Raw genomic sequence first — 27,201 nt, 5'->3', positions numbered from 1 at the left:
TATATATATATATATATATATATATATATATATATATATATAAATATTGGAGTCAATTTTACTTCTGTTCCTAAACTGAATGCATTCTTTTTCAGGTAACTATAAGAAAATTAAGGTCAAGTCAATGTATTATTGTTAAAACCATGAAGCGATAATTTACTAATTATGGTACTAGCGCCGTACTTTAAGATTTCGGGGATAAATCTATGGCATTATAAATATTCTTGATGGCCGAACTTTTCATCATGATAATCAAACTTTTGTTCCTATGGCTAAAAATATCCTATACATTTAACGTTTTAGAAACTCACAATGTAATGCAGCCCAACACTGCAATTTCTGAAGTATTATTATTATTATTATTATTATTATTATTATTATATTATTATTACTATTATATTATTATTATTATTATTATTATTATTATTATTATTATTATTATTATTATTATTATTATTATTATTATTATTATTAGTTCAATATGACAACATAAATGCCATAAAATATGAAAGGTTATATCCATCCTTATTCTAACCTTCACACGATACTACTTTAGAGAGCGCTGCAGATCAATTGGTGTCCTGTCACAGTAATGGAACAGATGCATTTACGTAGACATACAAATAAAAATATATTGACAGGAATTGTCTTGTACAAAAGTACTTCATGAATAAAATAAATACAAGACCGAGAAAGGAGTTCGGTTTGATGAATTTCTTAATTGTACATTGCTGCGTAGCCTATATTACCCATTCAGAGTACAAAGAAACTGCAACGGATATAGCTATATATGAACGAAGTACTTCTGTTACAGACATACGAAATAAACATATACCTATTTAAGATATTTGATCACTGCCTCTTGATACAGAACATTTAAAATTGTTGAGTTGGTTTTAGTTTAACGTCCCGTTCAGCAGCGAGGCTACATAAGACGTGGATCTACTGATTAACGTGGAATCCGAACCACATGAGCTCCCGCCGGGAATCCAACCCGGGCCTCCCACGCCGAAAGCGCGTATGCTAACTTCTTAGCCACGGAGAGGTCCCATTTAAAATTTTAAAGTACAGATTTTTTTAAAAAAATACAAGAATTGATGATGCTTCTACGTAAGTTTGTTACCTTTCAAAAAGAAAATAATCAAACAAATTGGAGATTGGAGAGGAATGAGAAATAATTAAGAATACACAAGGATTAGAAAAAAATTATATTGCTGATAAGTGGCAAAAGCTATCTGTACAAGTTCATATAAATAGAACGAAAAGAAAATCAGAATTTGTATCACCTAAAGAACGAACATACTTAACAATATAAAACTAAAATTAATACACATTGTGACAATAAGGAAACGAAACTTGTTTAGTTATTCATTGCTTGGAATTTTATCTTGGTACGAAATATTTTCGTAGTGTTGAATTTTCCTCGTTAGCTTTGAAATATGCGCAGAAATTAACACCTTCGTGTTTTGCTAATGTGGCGCACGACGCGGTCACGTAATGATAGTCATTATGATACCCTGTCACCATTTCAATACTGTAACAAAGGAAACATTGCGTTCTGTGAGCTTTGCATAACCTCCCTCGAAAATACTTGATATGAAAAATAGATATATACGAGAACAATTGGTTACCATGATTTTAATCTCATAAGAGGTTGATTCCTAGCAGGAAATTATGGAACATGATCAGCGGCCCGTCGAGTCAGACAACGAAATAATTAACATTGTTATGAGTATTTTGAATAATTGATGTTAATTTCATAGGATAATATCGCAACTCCTGGAGTAGAAATTGAGATTTTTTGGAAACTAATAATGAAAGACTTGAAGGAATAGAAGTTGTACGGACATTTTGGCCGAACTTCTTACTGAAGGAGCAGAAACGGAGGAGAATGCAGCATTACCAGGAAACTGGGGATCACTGCTGAAAAGAAGCCATATTTGCTGTAGAACCTCATGGTTTCTTCAACGCGTTTCTAATACCAACCGGCAAAAATGCTTTATGAAAGGATTCTGATAAGCTTCAAAGATCAAACTTTTCCAACTAATATAAAACAAATTAAGACATTTGCCGTTATGCTTAAGATATCGTAGGTCAAATTGCTACTAGTCCCTTCTTTTTCTATTTTCTGAAAAAATCTGCTGGTGATAATTTTACGAACCAGAAATATATCTCTGAGTATCTACTGATGAAAGCAGTTGCATAGAATTGAACACAATGATTTTTGGAAGCTTCAAATCAAAACATGTGTCCTCGCATACTTGCCAGTTGTTCCATAGGATTATTTTATTTGCAATATATTGAAAGCACGATTGAAAAGTTACCTTTTTGAAAATGTAGCAGTGAGGATATTAAACAGCAATACAACGCAGGATTTCTATAGGTCATTAGATGGCTTACTAGATTGTGTGAAGCTGCGTACAAATAATGATGTTCTTACTATATATAAACTGAAAACATATGGTCAAACTTCTTTACGTTTTACATACCTAGAATCGTTTCCCAATTTCCGCGTTGTGTAATTCTTTCTTTTCTTTACTAGCCGGTTCTATTCAAATAAATCAATTGACATTGGTACAGAAAATGAATACTTACCTTCTTTTTTCACATGATTTATTTTCTTCTCTGACATTTGGAAATAATCCACATGGTGAAGACGATTCATTTTCACAAATGTTTATCTCCAAGTCATTTTCAGACCCAGATATTGTATCTGCTTTGATGTCCAGTTCTGTACTCGTATCACGTGACTGTGCCTTTAATAGAGTTGAAGAAGATTTGGTGTCATACTCTTTCACAAGTTCTGTGACTGCAGATGATGATTTTTCATGTTCCTCTATCAACACCTGAATTTCTATTTTCTTCAGATTCAATGGCTCTAGCTTAACGTAACAGTTTCTGCAACCAAATTTAGAGCATAGTACACCTTCTGTGAAGGAGGTTTCATTTTCCATTAGATATTTATATTCCATTTCTAACTTGTATATCTTGGCAGGTACAGTCTTCAGAAACTTTTTAAAATAACTTATTGCTTTACTTGTAATATTGAAATCCACTTTATTGGAAGCGGTTATTTAACTTGTATTTTGATTCCTCTTCTTAAATAAATGAATATTTTTTCGAAGTACCTGTGAAAGATAAGTTCTCGTTTAGTTAATTATAAAAAAAACTATTGTAAGTTAATATTGAAAATGAGAAATTTACTGAAAACCGTAAAACGTTACAGCTAAAATTCGCTATACAAAGTTTTCTAGTAAAAAAAAAAAAAAAACACGACGGCAGGTTCGTCGATGTAACCGCTTTGAAGTGCCCAAACTTCGATGAAGCTGAATTCCTCTACTTGCTTTGAAAGTAATTAAAAATTATTATTTTACGGTGAATGTTTAAGAAATACTGTAAAATATAAATTTAAGTTTATAAAAAAAATTCAAATCTTAAATAATAGAATTTTGTTTGTTCCGGCAAATTCAGTAGCAAAATAAAGAATTAATTTAATATGAGAACCTTCAGGAAATTTGGTATTTTTACTATTATAATATAAATATAAATTTACACAGATTAACTGCTCCTATGCCGATAGAGAACTGCTTCTACACTAACTTTGTTATATTCATTGATAATACGTAAACCGAATGTATTAACGAAAATATAGAGTTTTGATATTCAAAGGATGTCAGATGTTCTCTCAATCTATCAACTAACAATTTCTCTATGCGAAAACCTGAAATAAACTAAAGAAATCTAAACAGAAAAAATACTATTTATAGAACAAGGGAAGAAAATGTGCGGCACGGAATACGTTAATAAAACGAATCTTGTTGAGCTCGATTTTTTTTTAAAGCTAGCAATTGAAATTAGTTTAAGATATTTTACGTCTATTGCTCGTAAACCCTACGTGAAAATATATACTTCTTATCTAAAAAAAAAAAAAGTAAAACACATTCCGCTAAGTTAAGTCAGTATAAAAGGAATATGTACTTCATGTAGCAGACGGGTTATCTCAGAAATTGTCTGAGAGGTACAATGAAGGCATTAATCGATTAAGTAGAACTTAAGGAGTGTTTCAAAGTTGGTTTCATCACTTGCTGATGCGTAGTTGCCGACATATTTAAGATTAAAGTGTAAGGGCGGGATATGTCGGAAATTGTCTGAGAGGGACAACTAAGGCTTTAATCGATTTAGTAGGAACTAAGGAGTGTTTTAAAGTTGGTCTCACCACTTGTTGATGCGTAGTTGCCGACATATTTAAGATTAAAGTGTGAGGGCGGGATATGTCGGAAATTGTCTGAGAGGGACAATTAAGGTCTCGGTCGATTCAGTAGGGCTTGAGGAGTGTTTTAAAGTTTGTTTCGTCACTTGCTGATGTGTGGGTGCCGAGATATTGAAGATCTAAGTAAAGGCCAGGGCTCCATAGAAAAATTGTCTATCTGAACGTATTTTACTGTAATTTGTCTCTTGTTATAGAAAAAATACCTGTGAGATCTTTTCTTTTATTCATAAATGCTAAATTCTTCTTTATTGAGACTAATTTTCGACCTTATTCAGTTTTCATTGTTGAATAAAATTCTTTTGCTAGTAACTACTCCTTTCAGTAGAGGTGCTATTTTCAATTTAAAACCCCTTCCATCTCTTTTTTGGTATTGTGATTCTTTCACACTTCTTTAAAAAAAACATTTCTAAAGCTTTCATCTAACCAGAAAGGCTAAGTTGTTCTTTATTGATACTAATTTTCGACCTCATTTAATTTTCATTATTGAATAAAACTCTTTTGTTCTTTCCTTGCGATAGAAGTTGTTTCGATTTTAAAATCCTTTCTATTTATTTTTTTCAATTTGATCTTCAATAGTGTTTTAGCCAGTTACACTGAATAAGCTCGAAAATTAGTATCAATAAAGAACAGTAGTAATGGCATCACCTGAGGATAATTTGGACGTTGACCCCGACCTATATGACGTCATAGGTCAAAGGTTAGTGATGGGTAAATTGCCGGGAAGATATTTTTCGGAAATATTCCCTGGGAATATTCCCGGGAAGATTCCCAGAATGGGAATTTATCCGGGAATTTATGTACAATCAGAAAGAAAATTGCATTCTATTACTATATTATGACTTCAAAGTTAAATTAATTTTTATATCACAGCATATTATTACTGTTGTACACAGAGGATTCTTTAAAATGCATATTCTGAACGGTACTGTGTTACTTTATTAACACTTTATTATATTTAGAGAGTACGCATAAATGTATATTTATTTATAATATGCTCTATCAATTAAATATGTGTGAAAAAATTATATAGTAAATTATATAGTAACAATTTAAATTTATATGTAAGTGGATTTGCTCAACTTGACTCTATTACTGATACTATAAACACATTAAATTTATAAATGTTATAAACCAATTAGATTGGGTAAATGCTACCAGATACATGTCTCACCAATTTATCACCATTTGCGCATACATATTTATGTTCACAAAATTTGAAAGATACTTACTCATCTTTATATTTTAGCACTTAACATTGCCACACACGACCTTTCATTCTACCTATTTCTCGAAATTCCATACGTTAATTCACATGTAAAAGAAGTCCGAGTACTTCTTCAGAAATTCGAGTCAGAGAGAGGAGACAGACGGATATCTATTACTAATGATGGTTCAGGGTTTATTCATAGTACTTCATCTCTTTTTCTACATAATTCTAAATTACTTTACAAAATGGTTCCTTTTCATTCTTTGTAAATTAGTATTTTGCTAATTTTGGCTGTTCTTTAGCATTGGGGGCCAGCTTTTGCACCTACTTTTTTGCGATATTCTATTCCGATGCGGTTGTTTTACGATTTCATACGTTAAATTACGTAACCAACATCAAATTCAGACAGCATTGCAGAGCGAGCGTTAGCGAATGAAGGCGGGTTAGAGCCCTGCATGGCACGTTGTTTTCTATCTTCGTTACTAACAATTCATTTTCTTTTCTCACATAAATCACTTCGACTTACCTTTCCGTTTTGTATAAATCCCCTACTGCCATAAAAAAAAAATATGTTCGATACTTTCTTGACAACTTGAACATCACTATCAACTCATTTCTTCCGTAAATCATCCTACTTTTTGCTAGTTTTGGCCTCCAATACTAAACAATTACCCTACTTTTTAGTGCAAATGGAAATGAAACTTTAGAAAATCATATTATTAATTATATAAAGTACCGTCAAAAAATTTTAAATTTTTTAACCTCCAAATTCTTTAAAACCTAGAGTAAATCATAATATATTAAAATAAAGCAATTAGTCATATGGTTCTTACAATTTGGAAGATAAAGTAAAGAAATGGAATTAAATTCCTTCCCGGGATTTTATAGGCCAGGGAAAAAACCCGGGAATATTCCCATTTTTAAATTTCTTCCCACCGGGAATATTCCCACTGCCCATCACTATCAAAGGTCAATGACCTTGGCCCGGGGTCAATGACCTAGGGGTACTTAGGACCACCCCTCTAAATTTTGGCAGGGGCACGTTGGCCCACCCTCTAAATTTTGGCAGGAGTACATAGGACCACACCCCTTAAATTTTGGAAATTGCCAAATCTAAAAATTTGGTATGGTAGCCTAGGACCATAGTATGTACCTCTATCAGAATTGGGTGTCTATGTCGTTCCCTTTCATGGGTAAAAATTGCCAAAAATTCAAATTTCGGGGATTTTGACCTAATTTATCCCCTTTCATGAGGTATTATTACCGTATATGGTTATATGGGCGTATACAGGGGTCCATTCTCTTTCATAAGACATGGGTATATTCATGCAACCCCTTAAAAATTTGGGAGGGGTATCTTGGCCCACCCCTTAAATTTTGGAAATTGACCAATTTAAACATTTGGTATTATAGTACAGTACCCTAATATGTATTATGATGAATTTGGGTGGTCCACCTCGTTCCCTTCTAGGGGTACAAAATTGCCAAAATATAAACGTAAGCAATACGTTATACCACGTGTTTGGTTTTTGGTCGATTTTATCCCCTTTGATGAGGTGTTATTACCCTATAAAGTTATATGGTCATGTATAGGGGTCCATTCCCTTTCAAAAGATATGGGTATATTTGTGCACCCCTTTAAAAATTTGGGAGGGGTACCTTGGCCCACCCCTTAAATTTTAGAAATTGACCAATTTAAACATTTGGTATTAAAGTACTGGACCCTAACATGTATTATGATAAATTTGGATGGTCCACCTCATTCCGTTTTAGGAGTACAAAATTGCCAAAATATAAACGTAAGCAATACGTTGTACCACTTGTTTGTTCTTTTGGCCCAATTTATCCTCTTGGATGAGGTCTTATTACCTTATATGGCTATATGGTCATGTATAGGGGTCTATTCCCTATCATAAGACATGAGTACATTTGTGCACCCCTTTAAAAATTTGGGAGGGGTACCTTGGCCCACCCCTTAAATTTTAGAAATTGCCCATTTTACACATTTGGTATAATATTATAGGACCCTAATATATATTACTATAAATTTGGGTGGTCCACCTCGTTCCCTTTCATGGGTACGAAATTGCCAAATTTTAGTACAACCATGTGTTTCGTTTTTGACCTAATTTATTCCCTTGGATGAGGTGCTATTATCTTATATGGTTACATGGTCATGTATGGGGTCTATTACCTATCATAAGACATAGGTACATTTGTGCACCCCTTTAAATTTTTGGGAGAGGTACCTTGACCCACCCCTTTAATTTTGGAAATTACCCATGTTATATATTTGGTATTATAGTATAGGACCCTAATAGAGATTACTATAAATTTAGTTGCTTCACCTCGTTCCCTTTCATGAGTACGAAATTGAGAAATTTTAATACAATCACATGTTTGGTTTTTGGCTCAATTTATCCCCTTGGATGAGGTCCTATTACCTTATATGGTTATATCGTCATGTATACTGGTCCATTTCCTATTATAAGACATGGGTATATTGATGCACCCCTTTAAATTTCGATATAAGCATTCGGTATTATAATACAGGACCTCAACACGTATTATGATAAATTTGGGTGGTCCACATAGTTCACTTTCATGGGTAAAAAAAATTGCAAAAATATAAACTTAAGCTCTATGTTGTACCACGTGTTTTTTTGGCCCAATTTCTCCCCTTTGATGAGGTTTTATTACCTTATATGATTATATGGTCATGTATATGGGTTCATTTCCTATCATAAGACATGGGTACATTGCTGCACCCTTTAAAAATTTGGAAGAGGTATCTTGGCTCATCCACTCCGTTTTAGAAATTGTTTAATATAAGCATTTGGTATCTCCGTACAGGTCTTCAATATGTACCACTATAAATTTGGATGGTCCACCTCGTTCCCTTTCATCGGTAAAAAACTACCAAAAATCAAATTTCGGAGGTTATTGACCCCTTTGATAAGTATTTAACACGTTATATGTGTATGTACACAGGTTTATTAGCTTCATATGTTTCTGTGCCCTTTTAAATTTGGGAATTATCAAATTTCCTCTTATAGCAAAATACTCAAATTTTGAAGGTTATTGACATATTTTTTGATACGGCTTTAATATAGAATAAGTACAGGATTTATTACTTTTTCGTAAGACACAGGCGTATTTGTGTACCAATCTTAAATATTGGGAGGGGTACATTTCTTATTGTCATATCAATAATTGGTAATTGTTCTTGGAATTGGGTGGTATCTCTTTCTTTGGGTAAATCATTGTAAAATATTAGTATGATCACGTGATCCGTTATTGACCTATGATGAGATTAGGAGTCCAGGACATTGGTACATTTAACCTTTGTAGGATAATTTGAGAATTGTCAAATGAAATTGCGTCATTGGTTTTGATTATTCCAGCCTATGGACCAAATATAAACGTAAGCAATACGATGTACCACGTGATTGACCTTGATGAGGTAGTGTACTGGGATTCATTTCCTTTGTTGTGGTACTTTTTAAGTTTGAGTACACACTTAAACAGTTGGTTCTACTCACGTAAACAAATGACGGACATTATTGACCTTAATCAACATATAATGATATGATTAATTCTAAGACTTAGGTATATCGAGAGAAGTATTCTTTAAATTTGGGAATTGTAATAAACAGAACTTTAACATAAGGAGCGAAATTTGAAACAATACTTTGAACTTTAGTCACAGCTCATAGTCTAAAATCATTTGTGGTGATTGATTTGACCTTGAGCTTTAGAAATCTGATAGCTAACCTTATTGAATCTTATGACTCAGTCTTAAGGGAATACATGCTACAACACTGAAATTTAGTCACAAGGTGATGTAATCTGACACTGGCAAAGTTATTGTTGATGTAATTTGATTGGTTGATCACTATCTTTCGTGCAATCTGATTGGCTGATCACTATCTTTCGTGCAATATGATTAGTTGATGAGTTTCAAATCTTTGATGCATTGATTTGTTTTAACATTTAAAATGTTTCTGAATTTTTTGTTTGAAAATTTTTTGTTTGAAACTTTGGTTTGACATCTTTCGTTTGATATTTTTAGTTTAAAAATTTTTGTTTCGAAATTTTTGTTTGAAAATTTTTTTGTTTCAAAATTTTTGTTTGAAAGTTTTTCGTTTGAAATTTTGTTTGAAAATTTTTGTTTCGAAATTTTTGTTTGAAAAATTTTTGTTTGCAATTTTTGTTTCAAAACTTGTTTGAAAATTTTGTTCGAAATTTTTTTTGTAAATTTTTTGTTTCAAAATTTTTGAAATTTTTTCCTTTGAAATTTTTAAAAATTTTTTCGTTTCAAAACTGAAATTTTTTGTTTGAAATTTTAGTTTAAAAAATGTTCGATTTTTTTTGTTTAAAAATTTTTGTTTTAACATTTTTGTTTGGAAAATGTTGGTTTCAAATTTTTGTTTGTGCACTCTAGTAAAGAACGGGAACTGTTTAGAAGAAAATTTGGTTTGAAATTTTTTTGTTTGAAAATTTTTGTTTCGAAATTTTTTTTTAATTTTTGTTTCAAAATTTTGGTTTGATATTTTTTTTAAGTTTGTGCACTCATGAGTAAAGAACCGGAACTGTTTAGAGAAAAAGCATCTCGCAACATTGTTTATCATGGTGCAATAGTACACGTCAGAACATGGGGTTGTACTTGAAATGAAAAAACACAATTCATTGAAATGGATCATTTTATTACACTCCACATACATCCATATTAGATATAGGGTCTGGATATTGTCGATACAATGTATTTTGAACTTCTTGCACTAGTTTGTCTTTAGCATATAATTTTAATTCCAGTTGAAGTCTTTTAAGGTCTATTGCAATATCAATTGGTGGAAACTCAATGTCCATTTGATCACAAATAAACTGTTTATCAATACAGGTATGCACCCATGAACGATGTTGACAACCGTCATACATGTTGTACAATATGCATGACACATTTTTCAAAATAGTACTTTTTCTTGAATATACTTGTTTTGTTCCACACTTCCACTGCATGTTTTACACACTGGAATACGTTGATGAATATGTTCCATTCCGTTTGCGTTAAATACACCATGTTGCGAGGGACATGCAATGTACTCTTTTTACGTAACAGCACCATCTTCTCTTCAAGGACTGTACGCAGCACCTCTTCATGATTTGAGCCTAATTATTTGATTATGGTCACATTTAGCTCATCATGAAAATAATCATTCATTTGGTCGATTCGTGAACATAATATTTGCCATTTTTCACAGGTCAGTTGTACACCAAATTTTTCTGCTTTCCCCAATCGAATCACAGGTTCAAATGTTCTAGCACTTATTCCAATCATCACATGTTTTGTTTGAAATATATTTCTTGGATAATAGCTTGCGAAGAGGAATTGTTTATTGTAAGAAGTACACATCTTTCCTTCTGAAACGCATTTGCTCAAATGATTTCTTGGGCTGACACTGTACTTGCTGATTTATAGAACTACGGCTGACGTCATTGGAAAGGAATGTGCTGACGTTTGAATGCATGGTTTCATCACAGTTGCTGACGTCATGCTGACCAACATAATTCATAGATCGCATTCTGCATACAGGTACGTCTGACGTCAAAGGAATATGCTAACGTTTGAATTCATGATCTCATCACAATTGCTGACGAAACCGGCTGTGTACTAAATTCAAATTGATGACTTCGACCCAAGAATCCTTTGTAACATAAAGATACAGATCCAGTATTTAAGAAACCCAGCAATTCTTGTTTTGATGCTTCTATGGGTAAATATCTTGCTGGTAAAATTATATTCTTATCATTCTTAAGCTTCACTACGATTCTTAATCCAAATTTTCTAGGGCATTTTTGGCTAGCTAAGATTCTATAAGGTACATTCTGTTGTAAATCAGTAAACGTGGTAAATTATTTCATCACATCACGTGTGTTTAGAAACTGCAAACAAATAGCCATGATGACGTTATCATGAATACTAACGCGAACGATACTTACATATGATGCAAAACTGATGACGATGCATTATCATGTTCTGACGTGTACTATTGCACCATGATAAACAATGATGCCAGATATTTTTGTTCTAAACAGTTCCGGTTCTTAACTAGTGAGTGCACAAACTTAAAAAAATATCAAACCAAAACTTTGAAGCAAAAATTTCCAACAAAAAAAATATCAAACAAAAATTTTCAAACAAAAAAATTTCAAACCAAATTTTCTTCTAAACAGTTCCGGTTCTTTACTAGAGTGCACAAACTTAAAAATTTGAAACCAAAATTTTCCAAACAAAAATGTTCAAACAAAAATTTTTAAACAAAAAAATTCGATCTTTTTAAACTAAAATTTCAAACAAAAAAATTTCAGTTTTGAAGAAAAAATTTAAAGAAAAAATTTCAAACATAAAGTTTCAAAAATTTTGAAACAAAAAATTTACAAACAAAAAATTTCAAACAAAAAATTTACAGAAAAATTTGAAACAAAAATTTGAAACAAAAATTTTTCAAACAAAAATTTTCGAACTAAAAATTTCAAACGAAAAACTTTCAAACAAAATATTTTGAAACAAAAAATTTTCAAACAAAAATTTCGAAACAAAAATTTTTTAAACTAAAAATATCAAACGAAAAATGTCAAACCAAAGTTTCAAACAAAAAAAATTCAAACAAAAATTTCAAAAACTTTCTAAATGTTAAAACAAAACTGAATGCATCAAATATTTGAAACTCATCAACCAATCAGATTGCACGAAAGATAGTGATCAGCCAATCAGGTTGCACGAAAGATAGTGATCAACCAATTAAATGGCATCAACAATAAATTTGCCAGTGTCAGATTACATCACTTTGTGACTAAATTTCAGTGACATGTATTCCCTTAAGACTATGAGTCATAAGATTCAATAAGGTTAGCTATCAGATTTTTTAATCTCAAGGTCAAATCAATCACCACAAATGATTTTAGACTATGAGCTGTGACTTAAGTTCAAAGTATTCTTTCAAATTTCGCGCCTTATGTTAAAGTTTTGTTCATCACAATTCCCAAACTTAAAGAATACTTCTCTCGATATACCTAAGTCTTAGAATTAATCATATCATTATATGTTCAATAAGGTCAATAATGTCCGTCAATTGTTTACGTGAGTAGAACCAACTGTTTAAGTGTGTACTCGAACTTAAAAAGTACCACATCAAAGGAAATGAATCCCTGTACACTACCTCATCAAGGTCAATCACGTGGTACATCGTATTGCTTACGTTTATATTTGGTCCATAGACTGGAATAATCAAAACCAGTGACGCAATTTCATTTGACAATTCTCAAATTATCCTACAAAGGTTAAATGTACCAATGTCCTGGACTCCTAATCCCATCATAGGTCAATAACTGATCACGTGATCATACTAATATTTGACAATGATTTACCCAAAGAAAGATATAACACCAGTGGCGGCCGGTGGATTGTGGTTTCGGGTGTTGCAGTACGAGCGATAAGAGACAGAAGATATAAAGTTGACTCATTGACTAATCAGCATACTTTAGATGCAAATGCTATGTGACATGTTAAATAAAATTCTTTTTTTAAAAAATAAAAAACAGAATAATTTATGCGATTAATCACTTTAATTAATTAGTAAGTTCATTCTCCTCTCTTTGATTGGAGCAAATCTGTCTAATACGTGCTGGTTGAACTCTGGTATTCTTATTGTCAGGTCTTTTTCGATGGAAAGCATAACCAATGGTGATAACCTTTCTTGAGACATTCAATTCCTTGAAAGTGTCAATTCTTTCTCATGTGGGAAAAAAACATTTCGTCTTTTGCTGACGCCATAGGTACTATTAATATTAATTTCAAAGCTTTGTAGGCTTACTAAATATTTTTTCTAGATTATTGCGAACGATTCATTCTAGCAAACTCAGTCCTTGACAGTGATCCGAATTCCTCTTCAGCGTTGACTGAAGAGAGTTCGTAGCAGAGATTAGTGTTATAAAAAAATGTACATTGAACACACTTTATTCTCAGTTTATCCAGGAAAATTTAAAATAAATTGAGGAAATGTATCTGGTGCAAACAACACTACTGCATAAGATATCCTATAAATTTAAACTGGATTTTTTTCGAACACTCTCCTGAATTGCCCTTTGCTTGTTTTGTCTAAGCCTTAATTGCAAATTTTTCCTCGGTTGAAAGCTGGTCATTGTTTTTTGTAAGTTATTTACAGAAGTCATGGTATACAATTCATTCAGAATTTGTAGGTTATTTACAGAATTAAAGCACACACAATAAAATTAAACCTAATAATTAAAAACAAAATAGCGGATACAAAATAGGTACTGGTATATGAATTTCGAATGTTACATATTCATACATCAACACACACATGTGCGTAAAAGAAAAAAAACTACATTCCAAATCATCCGTCTTGCTTGTTACGCAATGCACGATGAACACAATATACTTCCACATGAGGCGAAACAATGCCTACCAATGTGATATGTTCTGGAAAGGAAACCTCGAAACCCGCCAGATGAAGGATCAGCATGTAACAGAAGCCAAAAAAATCAAAGAGCATCAAAACAAACAGCACTGCCAGTTCTACACCCAGAAATGTCAACTGGGAGGGGTCCAAAGTATTTGAGGGAGGTCCAATACGTCTACATAATATGGAATCTGTCTTATACTGCGCCCGAAAAGACGATAAGTAATTATTACTTACTGTCACCTATATTTTTAGGAAAAAAAGAGTACACGATGAGGAGTAAAATAAAATATTTAGCCTACATCAATCGTTTCTGTATTAGAAAAGTATAGTTTATTAAGAACGTCTACAAATGTTAGTCAAGTTTCGAAATTTTTGGGAGGTCCGGACCCGGTGGACCCCCTCGTCGCTACGCCCCTGAGCATTGTTAATTAGTCCCAAATTCAATGTGGCGTTCCCCATCATACAGTTTTATGTGGAAATTACCAAGAGTATAAAATATACTTATTTTATAAAAGAAATATCTTTATACTAAAATACTATCCACAGAGGGGGGGGCAGCGATTCTACATACTGACTTATTAATATTTGATTCACAAATTACTGTAGAAGAAGCCGTCATTATCAATATAAGCTAAGAATTAACTTGTAAATGTGGGTCTACTTTCATTTGTTTTCTCCTCTACTAGATATTTTCTTTCTTATTTTGTAATTTTGCTGTCACTTTTTTATATTGTCATTGTATTGATTTGCTTCAGTATGGTCCCGTAATTTAAAAATTTGAATGCATAAAAACAAATTCCATTTGTTAATTACTAGTGAAAGAAAATTCAGAAAGCTTTTTAGCGCGAAAAACCTTCTCGTTCACTGGAAATCGTGCTGTGTTGCAGAAGCACTGCAACGACCAGTCCCTTTAACTTCTGAGATAGGGGAAAGGAGACTTAACATTTGCTCCAATTGCCGCGCTGAAGGAATCTGGTCGTTGCATGCTCGCTGCAACACAATGTATATTAGAGACTCTGTGACGGATTATTTTTCGCTTTTTAAAATGGATAAACGGAACGTACAGTTACAGAAGTAAAAAATATGTTATTTAAAGCGTATATATGCAAGTATTAAAAAGTGTCTTTTCTGTTCTTTACTACTATTGATAATAATATTTTTTTCTAGAAATACTTTGGTCGTTGCGCAACGCTGCAACACTAACATTAGCCGCCACTGGATACCACCCAATTCTAAGAACAATTACCAATTATTGATATGACAATAAGAAATGCACCCCTCCCAAAATTTAAGATTGTTACACAAATACACAATAGGAATAGACCCCTATACATCACCATATAGCCATATAAGGTAATAGGACCTCATCCAAGAGGATAAATTGGGCCAAGAGAACAAACACGTGGTACAACGTATTGCTTACGTTTATATTTGGGCAATTTTGTACCCCTAAAAATGAACGAGGTGGACCACCCAAATTTATCATAATACATGTTAGGGTGCAGTACTATAATACCCAATGCTTAAATTGGTCAATTTCCAAAATTTAAGGGGTGGGCCAAGGTACCCTCCCAAATTTTTTAAAGGTTGCTTTAATATACCCATGTCTTATGAAAGGTAGTGGACCCCTGTATACGCCCATATAACCATATAGGGTAATAACACCTCATCAGAGGAATAAATTAGGTCAAAAACCCCCAAAATTTGAATTTTTGGCAATTTTTACCCATGAAAGGGAACGACATAGACACCCAATTCTGATAGAAGTACATACTATGGTCCTAGGCTACCATACCAAATTTTTAGATTTGGCAATTATTAAAATTTAAGGGGGGTGGTCCTATGTATCCCTGCCAAAATTTAGAGGGTGGGCCAACGTACCCCTACCAAAATTTAGAGGGGGTGGTCATAAGTACCCCTAGGTCATTGACCTCGAGCCAAGGTCATTGACCTTTGGCCTAAGATGTCATAAAGGTCGGGGTCAAAGTCCAAATTATCCTCAGGTGACGCCATTACTACTAGAACAATTTTGCCTTTATAGATAGGAGAAAAGATCTCAGAGGTATTTTTCTATAACAAGAAAAAGAATTACAGTAAAATACGTTCAGATAGAATTTTTTTCTATAGCACCCTCCACTTATATTTTGATATTAAATATCTCGGCAAGCACACATCAGCAAGTGATGAGACGAACTGTAAAACACTCCTTAGGTTCTGCTGAATAGATTGACATCTTAACTGTCCCTCTCAGACAATTTCCGACATAACACGCCCTTACACTCTAATCTTAAATATGTCGGCAACTATGCATCTGCAAGTGATGATACCAACTTTAAAACACTCCTTAAGCTTTACTGAATCGACTGAGACCTTAGCTGTCCCTCTCAGACAATTTCCGACATATCCCGCCCTTACACTTTAATCTTAAATATGTTGGCATCTCCGCATCCACAAGTGATGAGACCAACTTTAAAACACTCCTTAAACCCTACTGAATCGATCGACACGTTAATTGTCCCTACCAGACAATTTCGGACATAACTCGTCTGCTACCGGTACTTCGAAATGTTGCGTTTGGAAATCAGTTTTGTATTCTCTATGAGTTTGATCTAATTGATTTTTAATGATGCAATTAAGATAACTCTCAACAAAGGCTTGTTATCATACCATCACGATGTTAGTCGATTATTATTTCTTTACGTTAGGCAATAATTTAATCAAGTATAACTAATGTTGAATCTCACAAAAGTGAAGGTTGCATCTACTTTGATTCGCTAAGGTTAACCTGCGTTTTCTGATAGAAACTTGAAAGGAAAAACCATGCACGAAAGTCAAAGTATAAAACATCTGCATGAAAAGTGTGCTTGCGAGTTTTCAAGTTGAATTACTGATTGATGACTCTCTGTAGCTTTTCTTTCTATCTGCTTTCAGGAATACACAGTGGTTTTAATTTTCTGCAAATTAACTTTGACTGAAAGAGTGGACACATATTGCATAGAATTTCTTGTTTCAGATACTGTTTCTTTAGATGTCTTAAAATCACGCTGTACAATAATTTACATTATTTTTATTAAACATTGAAGCTCTTTACTAATATATGATACTTTCAATTAAAAACGTGATTTAAAAGGGAGTGTAAATGATATTGAGAGATACACATATCTGTCACAAAAAACAAACGAGGCATTAAAATTTGACGAGAAAACAGATTAAGGTATATTCTCTGCTGAAGAAGGTAACCGAGAGAATATTCAATGAAAGCAATATACTAATTAAAAATCATTATAATAGGAAATAAGTATTCGCTTTATGTTGATCTCACTTTACCATATTGTGTCGAAAGATAATTCTGCTCATTATTAAACTTCAATCTATTGTAACAAACTGTAATTTTTTACCTCATTTTCTCATATACTGGAAAGGGTTTAAAAGATTTTGTTTCGCAGAGAAAGGAATAAAAATTCTTCGACAATAAAGAACCTAATGTCCAAATTGATATTTCATAACCACTATATACCAAAAATCACAAATTTAACGACAAAAATACGATGGCATTGCAATATATATATATATATATATACTAATTGGCTATATATGGGCGCAAGTTTTGGGAAGTGATTGTACAAGTAATATAAGACAATTAGTCCTTATCAACCGATGTCCGGCAATGCGTGGTACAGAAGTTTCAGAATTCCGATATGACGGGATAATGAACTTTCGAGCTGAGTACTGCCAAAACATGTACCTCACACACAGACAACAGTAATATCAACATACATTTGAGAAATACGCAATGGTTGTGCCTCTGATTTTGTCATTGGGAGAAAAAAAATCGTCGTTATGGAATGAAAACACACATCTAAATGATAATAATTTCATGTTTTACACCCAGTAAGTTGCAGCTAAGAAAAAGAAAAAAATAACCAGAATATTGCTCTTCTTTTTACATTGAGTATCAGATTTATTTTGAAACACGCTACGATTAAATAGATCACTAGTTTACTTTTTTAAACAAAATTTACATATATTATTTTAATGTTTAACTTACATGTATTTATTAACAGCAACTTATTTTAGCAAAATCTTATTAATTTAATTTAAATTCTTAATGGAATGAATAAAAGTGTAAGACGTTATATTGGCACTAATTTCGTTCAAATAATAGCTATATTTACTTGTTTGCTATGTTAAAAGAAATGACCATATTTATTATTTTTTTTTACATTTTTTATGCTGTTTTAAGACAACACATTAAATAGATTTCTTTAATCGTAAACGAAAATTCAAAATTTAAAATATTCATATATTATCTGAGCTTTTAAAATTTATATTGGCTTAAATTTTTAATTAATTATATGTACTGTCAGATAATAGTGATGGAATCTTTGCCAAACATAGGCGCCGACACGAAAAAAATATTAAGGGGGGGGCTCAACCACCATAAACAGGAACAAAGAATTTGTTAGATGTAGGGTTAGTTGGTTGAAAACCAGCTGATTTTAATCAGTGACGGATTTAGGCATCTTACAACCTAAGCCACGTTCCCCCCAATTCTGGTAAACAGCTTTTATTCGTTTTCTCTCCAGCGGCGCAAATCGAGGGACGGACAAAATATTCTGCTGTAGTCTTTTTTATAAGCGATGTTCAAAGTATTTATGAAGTTGAAAAACAATGCTCTGGAGAATCAGGGGAGCAAAGTTCTCTTCAATATTGGGAGGTAGGTAGATTTGGGACTTATTCTGGGGGATTGAGGAGATGAAACTCATATTGCGGTACATGAATCTGATTTCTTAGGTGAACCTGTGGTAGAGTAAACATGTATTAAGCGATGTAGATGAAGTAGTGGTTCATATCAGTATTACAAATCAGTGCCGTGAACACATTCTGAAATCTGATACATGCATATTTATAATTGGTATGATTCTATTTAAGCAAAACACATTTCAAATCGGAGTATTGGGGGGACAGTTTCCCCCAGTTCCAAGATTGGAGGAAACATGTCCCCCTCAGCATCGCGGGATTTGCGCCAGTGTTTCTCCCAATTTACATTCCTCGTTTCTCTGCGCCAACGAGAACTGACAGCTCGTCACAATACAGTTGCAGCTCTCCTTGTTGGTCTAGTGGATATCGCGTGTGCCTTTGGTGCACAGTCCCGAGTTCGATTCCCAGTTGGACAGTGGGTCGGATTTCACCTTAAATTGTAAGCCACGTCTCATATAGCCGCGCTGCTGTAAAGATACGCTGAATGATAATCAACTCAATTCAATAATATAGTTGCAACAATTCAGAAACGACAATGGCTAATAATTCATTATAACCAATAAACTGTTTAGCCTTTTATCGCATAATAGGTTTAGTTAATTTCTCATCAGACATGGATGGAACATCACTATTTGCCCTTAAATGAGAAGTGTCCGTAAAAGAAAGTGTTTTCTCCCACAACACACATATTTTTGCAGGGAGGGACAAAAAAAAGTTTGTCCACATTATGGGGCTGTCCGTTAAGAGATGTTTAACTGTATAAACATTGCCAATATTTGAATGCTACAATACGGCTTTCTCCTCCTATATTTACTTGTAAAATAGATGTAATATTAAGATATGACTATCAAATTTTAAATTTCTCATTAAATTCTAATATTACACTCACTTGTGTTTAATTGACACTTTCTTCCATCCAGATGCAGGTTTGTAGGCAGGAAACGGAAAATTACTTCTTTAACATAGCAAAGATTTGTCTGCGGATTTCGATGCGCATTATAAATTCGTCTGCAATCAGATAAGATCGAGTCCTGCAGAAAGTTCTTGATGACAATTTAAAATTGCTAACGCGTTGAGCAGTTTTTGTTCTATAATAGATCGTAGATAGGACTTTAGTCGTCATAAGGAAGAAAAGGATCTCTCCGCTGTGCAAGTGGTGGATGGTGCCGTCAAAAAAAAAAAAAAAAAAAACGATGGAATATGTATCCCTATTGTCAATGTCTAATATAGAAGATTCATTCTGCTCTTTTTTCGTTCTCACTACAAAACGATCCATTTTTTTTTCAAATTTTCAATTAACACTATTTACCGGTAAATAGTGAATAAATAAATGAATAAATAAGATTAAAACATTTCACTAAAACTCACGTTCCTCTTCTTCCAGAAAACGAACGATAACAAGTCACCAGAATAACGTTTTCTTTTTTCTATCAACACCAGCGATAAACTAAAATACGACACGACACGAAATCTTTGTAACAAGAAACAAGGGATGTATACGTTACTGTCTGCGTTTTCTCCACAAAATGATCAAAACCCAATGTGCGAAAAGTATAGAAAAAAAGAAAATCAGAAGAAAGGGACGGAGGCATATTTGATTTTGTGCAACCAAGGGTCATACACCCCTATTTCTGCAAACAGGGGTCATAAACCCCTATATAAAATACCAAGTGTATTAAGGTCTAGCAGGGGAAAGTTCAGTGGACTTCCAGAATTCCTAGAAAAAGAGGCCCACAATACTTGTCCTTACATCATATACTAATAAAACGACGGTAATTCTTTTACTCTCTGTGTTTGCTTTGATACTCCAGGACGACAATGTTCATCAGTCAAGTCACCAGTAAACAACTAAAGCTAGGAGCGGCAGGAAGAAACGTAAGAACCGTATAATCTCTAGGGGTGTTCGGAATTCGATTTCGTATTCCGGAATTCGGAATTCATCTAATTCCGGAACGTTTCGAAATTCCGGAATGTTTCGAAATTCCGGAACGTTTTAAAGTTCCGGAATGTTCCGCAAATTCCGTAATATTCCAAAAGTTTGGAATTGTGAAATGCTCAAAAGTATGAATTTCGGAACTGTTTTCAAGACTGAAATTTTGAAGCTCACTGTTGATTCTGGAATCGTAATATTAATATTAGTTCGAAGTTTGAATATAAAAGTTCGAAACAGTCCTGAGGCAATGGTTCTCAAACATTATTACAAGGCGTTAATCCCTCAAATTTACTCGCAAATACTTTTTCGTTTTCACTTTGGTATCTATGGAATATAGTAGCAACATGTCTTAAACAGTTATGCATTATCGTATTTACAATTATTGGAATAAAGTACAGCATTTTATCTTTATCTTTTACATTTTTTTTAATCATTGCCATTTTGTATTTTGAAGTACCAACAAGGAAACAATTTACATGTTTGGCATTTTAATTCCAAAATATTTGTTTTACTATTAAGCAAACAATACAAGAGCACACGAAACATTTGTAGTCATGTCATTTGGAATTATATTAATGAACTTTTAATCTAAAGTACAAGGAGTACGCATGAGTAATACATAATTGTGAAAATTTCGACAACTGAAACCCTGAAATGGTATAACTGATGCTACCTGAGACGTCATCAAATAATGCAACAAAAATGTAAATGTAAATTACTATTGAAAGAAAAAGCAAAATTTCTGTGCTACAACATATAACTGTTAGAGAACAATGATGTGGATAAAATATTATAAGAGCATGTATTAAATGTCAATTTTCATATAAATGCCTAGATGATTTTTTTAAAAATTAGGGGAAAGTAGACTTTAGACGATATTAGACAAGGCAAATTATGTATGCAAAATTAGGAGACATGCATTCAAATTATTTCCTGTAATAAAAATTAGAATTCAACTTTCCATGGTAGATTGCACATGTTCTATCTCCGAACAAGGTGAAATACGTGCAATTTACTATGGAAAGTTGAATGTTAATTATTATTATACGAAATAATTTGAAAGCATGACTCTTAGCATGCAAGATTGCATAGAAAATTGCATCGCATAAAATGGGCTTTAGGGACTTTTAGCTTAACAAACTTCTTTTATCTCATTGATCTCTTTTATCTGATTTATTTGAGAAATCAGGAGAAAGAAAGTTTTCGCCAACTTTTCTACTCAAGGAAAGTAAAACATCAATTTTTGTAAAGATCAATTTACGCGAAGTACGAATAGTTTTTGAAACAAATTAATTATTTCGTAAGAGCGAAATATGAACATTAGGCTAATACTTTTAATGTGAATATTAACATTTACGAAATGATTTCTTTCATTTTTAACTTTTACCATCGCTACTCACAATTTCGGGTATACTAATTGAACATTTACCTTTCTTGTTGTTAGTTAGTCATTAGTGCAGACCCTTTCCTCTGAATGCATAACTACCCTTCATATTGCAGCTTTGTATGAAAATGTACATTTTCTGTTGGCTTGTATCAATGCAATTGTTTAAAGAAAGTAACATGCTTTTACATCAGAATTTCACAACATTGATAATATATTGGTGATTAATACAATTTCTCAACAAACCAATTTGAAATGTTTTTCACTCACACAATTCATTTATCACCTTGCATAAAATTTTGATTAGTAGAGTTAGAACTAATCTTCATACGTAGGTTCCAATGCTTAGTATTTAACTGATAGACACCTTTATTTAGTTAGTTCTTCAAATAAGTGTCGCAGGACAAGAAAAGAGTAGCGCGTACATGTGAATAATTATAAGATATTATGTAAAGTTTGCACCTCTATTCGATTTACTCTCGTTGTACATTTTGAAAAGTTATGCAAATAATGCTTGATAAAGCTTTCATTAAAAAAAAAACAGCAGTAGCATCATGATTATAGAAGTTACAAAAAACATTAAACAGTAATCCCTTGTTCTAAGTAATTTTTTGCTGTTTGCAGCATGCAGTATACTAAATACAATACAAGCGATGCATTAATAATTTTAGCTTTGCGTGATTTGAACCTGAAATATGAAATACTGATTCTAGTTTCCAAAAAGTTTATGTAACATCAATAATGCATATTTTTACATAATACGGACAGCAGCATAATAATTGTACATTTTTATTTCAGACTATCCTATCCCTTTAATTACTGAAAATCGTATTTTCTTTTAAATGATTCTCTGCCCCTCCTTCAGGTACTTATACTTAACAATGGCCATATATCAAAAGATATGCAGTTCAATTTCTTGTTAGGGTTGCCTCGTATAAATGGAAAAGGTACAGTCGGTATTCATTTAAAAAAGAATATACAAAGTGGTTTATAAAAAAGGTGTTTCTCGGAAGATAAACTAAACTAAAGGGAAGAACTAGCTCGAATTTCTATGTTCCGATTTCTGCAACAAAATCACGGAATTTACACTGAATCACTTATGATTGAGACTTTATGGATAACCAGACAAAGTTTCAAATCTTACGCGCAATCTTTCACAGTGAACGGATCTAGAGAATGAAACAAACCAGTTACCGTGGACCACAACTCCTTCCTTCAGCACAGCGGAATCAATATCCAGTTTCAAAGCTAAGCTTTGCGCACACCTCTCAGTTCGGGGTAACAGCAAAAATTATTTTTTCAATAAGAAGTTCCGGAATGTTTCGAAATTCCGGAATGTTCCGAAATTCCGGAATGTTTCGAAATTCCGGAATGTTCCGAAATTCCGGAATTCCGAAACGTCTTGAAACTGTGTTCCGATTCCGGAATTGTTATTTTTTCGTTCCGAAAAATTCCGGAATTCCGGAATTAGGAACAGCCCTAATCTCTTTCCTCTTTTCAATAAAAATTCTGAACTAAATATTATGTCCTGAAAATGAAGATGAACCTTAGTAGTCAGTTTTCAAAAAACACAGTCTAGAAAAAGTATTTTGAAGAAATAAAAATACGAAAAGAGAACTGAAACATTGGGGGTGCCTCAGCCCCTTCATCGGTAACATTGGGGGGCCTGAAGGGGACTGAACCCTCAGGTTCCGGCGCCTATGTTGCCAAATATAAATAATGCGAACATTAGCTGAAATTTTGGAATGTAAAAGGACAAAGAAACAGTTATTGTCGCCGTTAAAGAAAGAAAAAGAAGCCCATTACAATTTTACATAATGAATAAATGAACAGACACAAGCAAGTGAGGTTTTCCCTTATTATTCCCAAATTTATTCTTCTGAATAAGGACTCCAACTATCGAAGGAAAACCAATGTGGGTTGGAGTTAATTAGAAAATAAAAAAATAAATAAATACGAATAAACACTACGGGTTGACGTACTGCGGTTGGATGAGCACACTCGAAGCAATACAACATGGAGATAAAGCCTTCCAATGTCTGAATTGATAAGCAATATTTGTATAAAAACATGGCAAAACAATTACTAACTTTCCTCAGTAAAAGTACAATATTTAAATTTCATATGTTAAAAGAAAGCTTAATCAAAACCTAGTAATTTTAAATGCAAAAGGATTTTACATTTACAGTTATTTCGTTTCTATTTCGAAGGTCACAATATTTGGTGAATACAGCTTATAAAAATTGGTGCTGCTGGTGCATTTCGGTGCATCACATTTTGGAGGATTTACAGGTAAAATTCAATACTTAGAATGAAGTGACTTCTTTATAGAGAACAAATTTCTGCAGACGACAGAAATAAATATAAAGTAATACAGCTGTATTTCATGTTTACAAGTTTAGGGTTACTGGTATAAAATCATCACAATTACCTGATGACTTGTAGCATGTAAACACTTGTAGCATGTGACTATCTCACAGTAATATCTGATGTTTGATCAATTAGAGCAATTCTGAAGATTTGCTTACAAGGGTGCCCATCAGGGGGGGCAAGGTGCGGCGCTTGCACCCCCATAGAAAAATTGTACTTCAGAATATAAAATCCAATAGAATTTTTACATTAGTTACAGTAAAATTTGAAACTATTTTTGAAACATCGCTTATACCTGCCCCACCTTGAAAACCACAACATGGGCGCCCTTGTTTGCTTAAGTTACACGAGTTCAGGGTGTCGAAATAAGAACTTCTTTTGCTATTGCAAAATGTCGCAAAACGTTTTACAAAAGTGGTTAAAGCGGGTAAAAAAGGTAATTATGTTAATTTCAGTGAGAAAAATGTGCAAAGAATCCAAAAATCAACGGAGAAAAATCTAAACAAGATATTAAGTCAGAGGAAGAGTCGCAAAACGTTTTAGAAAAACGCTTAGAACGAAAAATTGATAGTAGTGGTGTGCAAGAACAGCAACTGAGAAGCAATGAAGAAATATCTAGAGAAGTCAGCACTTCAGAAGAAGATATAGTTATAATAATAGTAATAATAATACTAATAATTATTATTATTATTATTATTATTAAAATAACATTCTGACGCAACAAACGCATATATATAACACTAAGGCCCCCCAAACAACAATCCTGGCTATGCTACTGCTTTGTCGAGACCAAGTACTGAGGATACATCCAAAAAGAGACACTGAACGAAAAGGAACAGAACAGCAAAAAGCCGCGCAGCCTGTAGACCGTTTCCTTATGGACCTTCTCAAGAGCATGCGAGAAGATGAAAAAATTAAACAACGGAAGAAGAGAGTACGAACAACTAACTAACTCTGTCGCCTATGGAACTCGGAGGTTCAATGCCGCGTTCACAAAAGCTCTCCACTGACTTCTATTCTTAGCCAATTGGATCCAGTTTCTAATTTGTATTTCTATCTCTCCGAGATCCATCTTAATATTGTCCTCCCATCTTCGCCTAGGTCTTCCTAATGGTCGTTTTCTGATTGGTCTTCCAGTCAAGACTGAAAGCGTTTCTACTTCCTTCCATTCTAGCTACATGACCTGCCTACCTAAGCTTCCTAGACTTGACCCTAAGAATGATGGTTAAACCGTATACATTATTTAGTTCTTCGTTATGAAGTATCCGCCATTCCCCATTCTCTTGGGTCCGAATATTCGTCTCAGGATCTTGTTCTAAAATAATTTCAGTCTATGTTCTTCTCTCAGAGTAAGCGACCATGTTTCAGAAACCATACAGAACAACAGGCATGGTTATCGTTTTGTATATTTTAAGCTTCAAATTCCTCGACAGAATTTGAGACAACAAGAGATTTTGAACCGAAAAGTAACACGAATTCCCTGCTTTTAATCGACATTTAATTTCTTCGTCAATACGAAGAGAGTACGAATAGATGTTGTTTCTGGTAAGAGTTTCGGTTTGTTTTCTGGAAATGATACATCTTTATCAAATCACAACGAAACTGAACTTGGACCCTCTTTCTCCGGCAGCAACGGAACGGATCTCTCACGAACAAGAAAACTGATACACGTGCAACACTCGTCATCAGAGAGCTTAGAAAATTATTCTCTTGACGACAGTGACAAAGATTTCAGTTTAATCCGTATATTGTCGGAAAAGGAGAAAGACGACACTTCAGAAGACATTCCAGATAATGACGAACTAGATGATGGTTTTCTAAAAAGCTAGCGATTTTGCTGTGGTAAAGGTTTATGGGAAGCCAAGATACTCGGTAAGACTATTCAGTACCCAAGTGCGAAAATGTGAACATGGTAAATATGTGGGACTATTTCATAAAAGAACATTAAAAACAATGACATTTTCAGAAACTTCTAAAGAATCATTCTTAATACATGAGGATATTGTGACAAAACTGTCGGCTCCTATTAGTAGTTCGTCAGCACGCTTTAAGTATATAATATGTTTCCCTTGTGATTTCAGTGTCTTTAAGTCTTTTACAAATATCTTCAAAACTGTTTGGTCGTTTGTACCTCTTGGTCTTATTGAACTTATATCTTGCAGCTATCAAATAAATAGTACGTTTCAACAAATACGCTGTTTCTTTTTACCTTTCCGATAGTATGAAAGAAACAACAATGAAAATAAAGTCATTGTTTATATTCACCCCTACCCATGATTTGAATAGAAACATAAAGAATAATCAAGCTAAAGAAAATTGGTGTTGATAAATTAATATGTCGTTTACTGAATTTCATCAGGAAATTAAGATCGGTGTTTTGGAATAATCCAATAAGAAAAATCTTAATTATGACTAGACTTATATAGCCAAAATGTGTTTCTATTCACCCCATTTGACGGTACATCTACACGTTCTTACCTTTTATTTTGATCACCTTTTACGAGTTCACGAACAACAGTTGCAAATCACTTGTTATATTGTATACATTTTCTTACACTTCATCAAACACTATTCCACAAAATAACATTCCTTGTCTTGTGTTAGATCATTATCGATCAGAAACGTAGGTGCACCATCAAGAAATTCATGTGCGCTACAATAGCGAAATTGTCTTATATGTACCTCACAGAAAGGATTTGTAATTCAGAAACAAAATTGAATAAAAGACAGGACACAATTGGGAAGGAAGGACACAATCGGAAAACGGTCAACATCAGGAAAAGGTCAAAA

The 27,201-nt window shown here is 33.2% G+C and overlaps 1 protein-coding gene across 2 annotated transcripts in view; it reads right to left on the bottom strand.

The window, feature by feature from the left end:
* The window catches only part of LOC145684386 (uncharacterized), a 74,555-nt gene extending 47,555 nt beyond the window's left edge, over nucleotides 1–27,000 (bottom strand). For both annotated transcript variants that reach the window (XM_081756644.1, XM_081756642.1), the window contains exons 1-2: nucleotides 26,890–27,000; nucleotides 2,596–3,128 (exon numbers count right to left, since the gene is read on the bottom strand). In XM_081756644.1, the coding sequence (XP_081612770.1) occupies nucleotides 2,596–2,972 (377 nt within the window). In that variant the 5' untranslated portion in view covers nucleotides 2,973–3,128; nucleotides 26,890–27,000. The remainder of the gene's footprint in view (nucleotides 1–2,595; nucleotides 3,129–26,889) is intronic.
* Between the last annotated feature and the right edge of the window lie 201 nt (nucleotides 27,001–27,201).

This window comes from Thermobia domestica, chromosome 4 (genome assembly GCF_964235325.1).
Source record: "Thermobia domestica chromosome 4, izTheDome1.hap1.1, whole genome shotgun sequence".
NCBI lineage: Eukaryota > Metazoa > Arthropoda > Insecta > Zygentoma > Lepismatidae > Thermobia > Thermobia domestica.
This window is presented reverse-complemented; position numbering and strand designations above follow the sequence as displayed.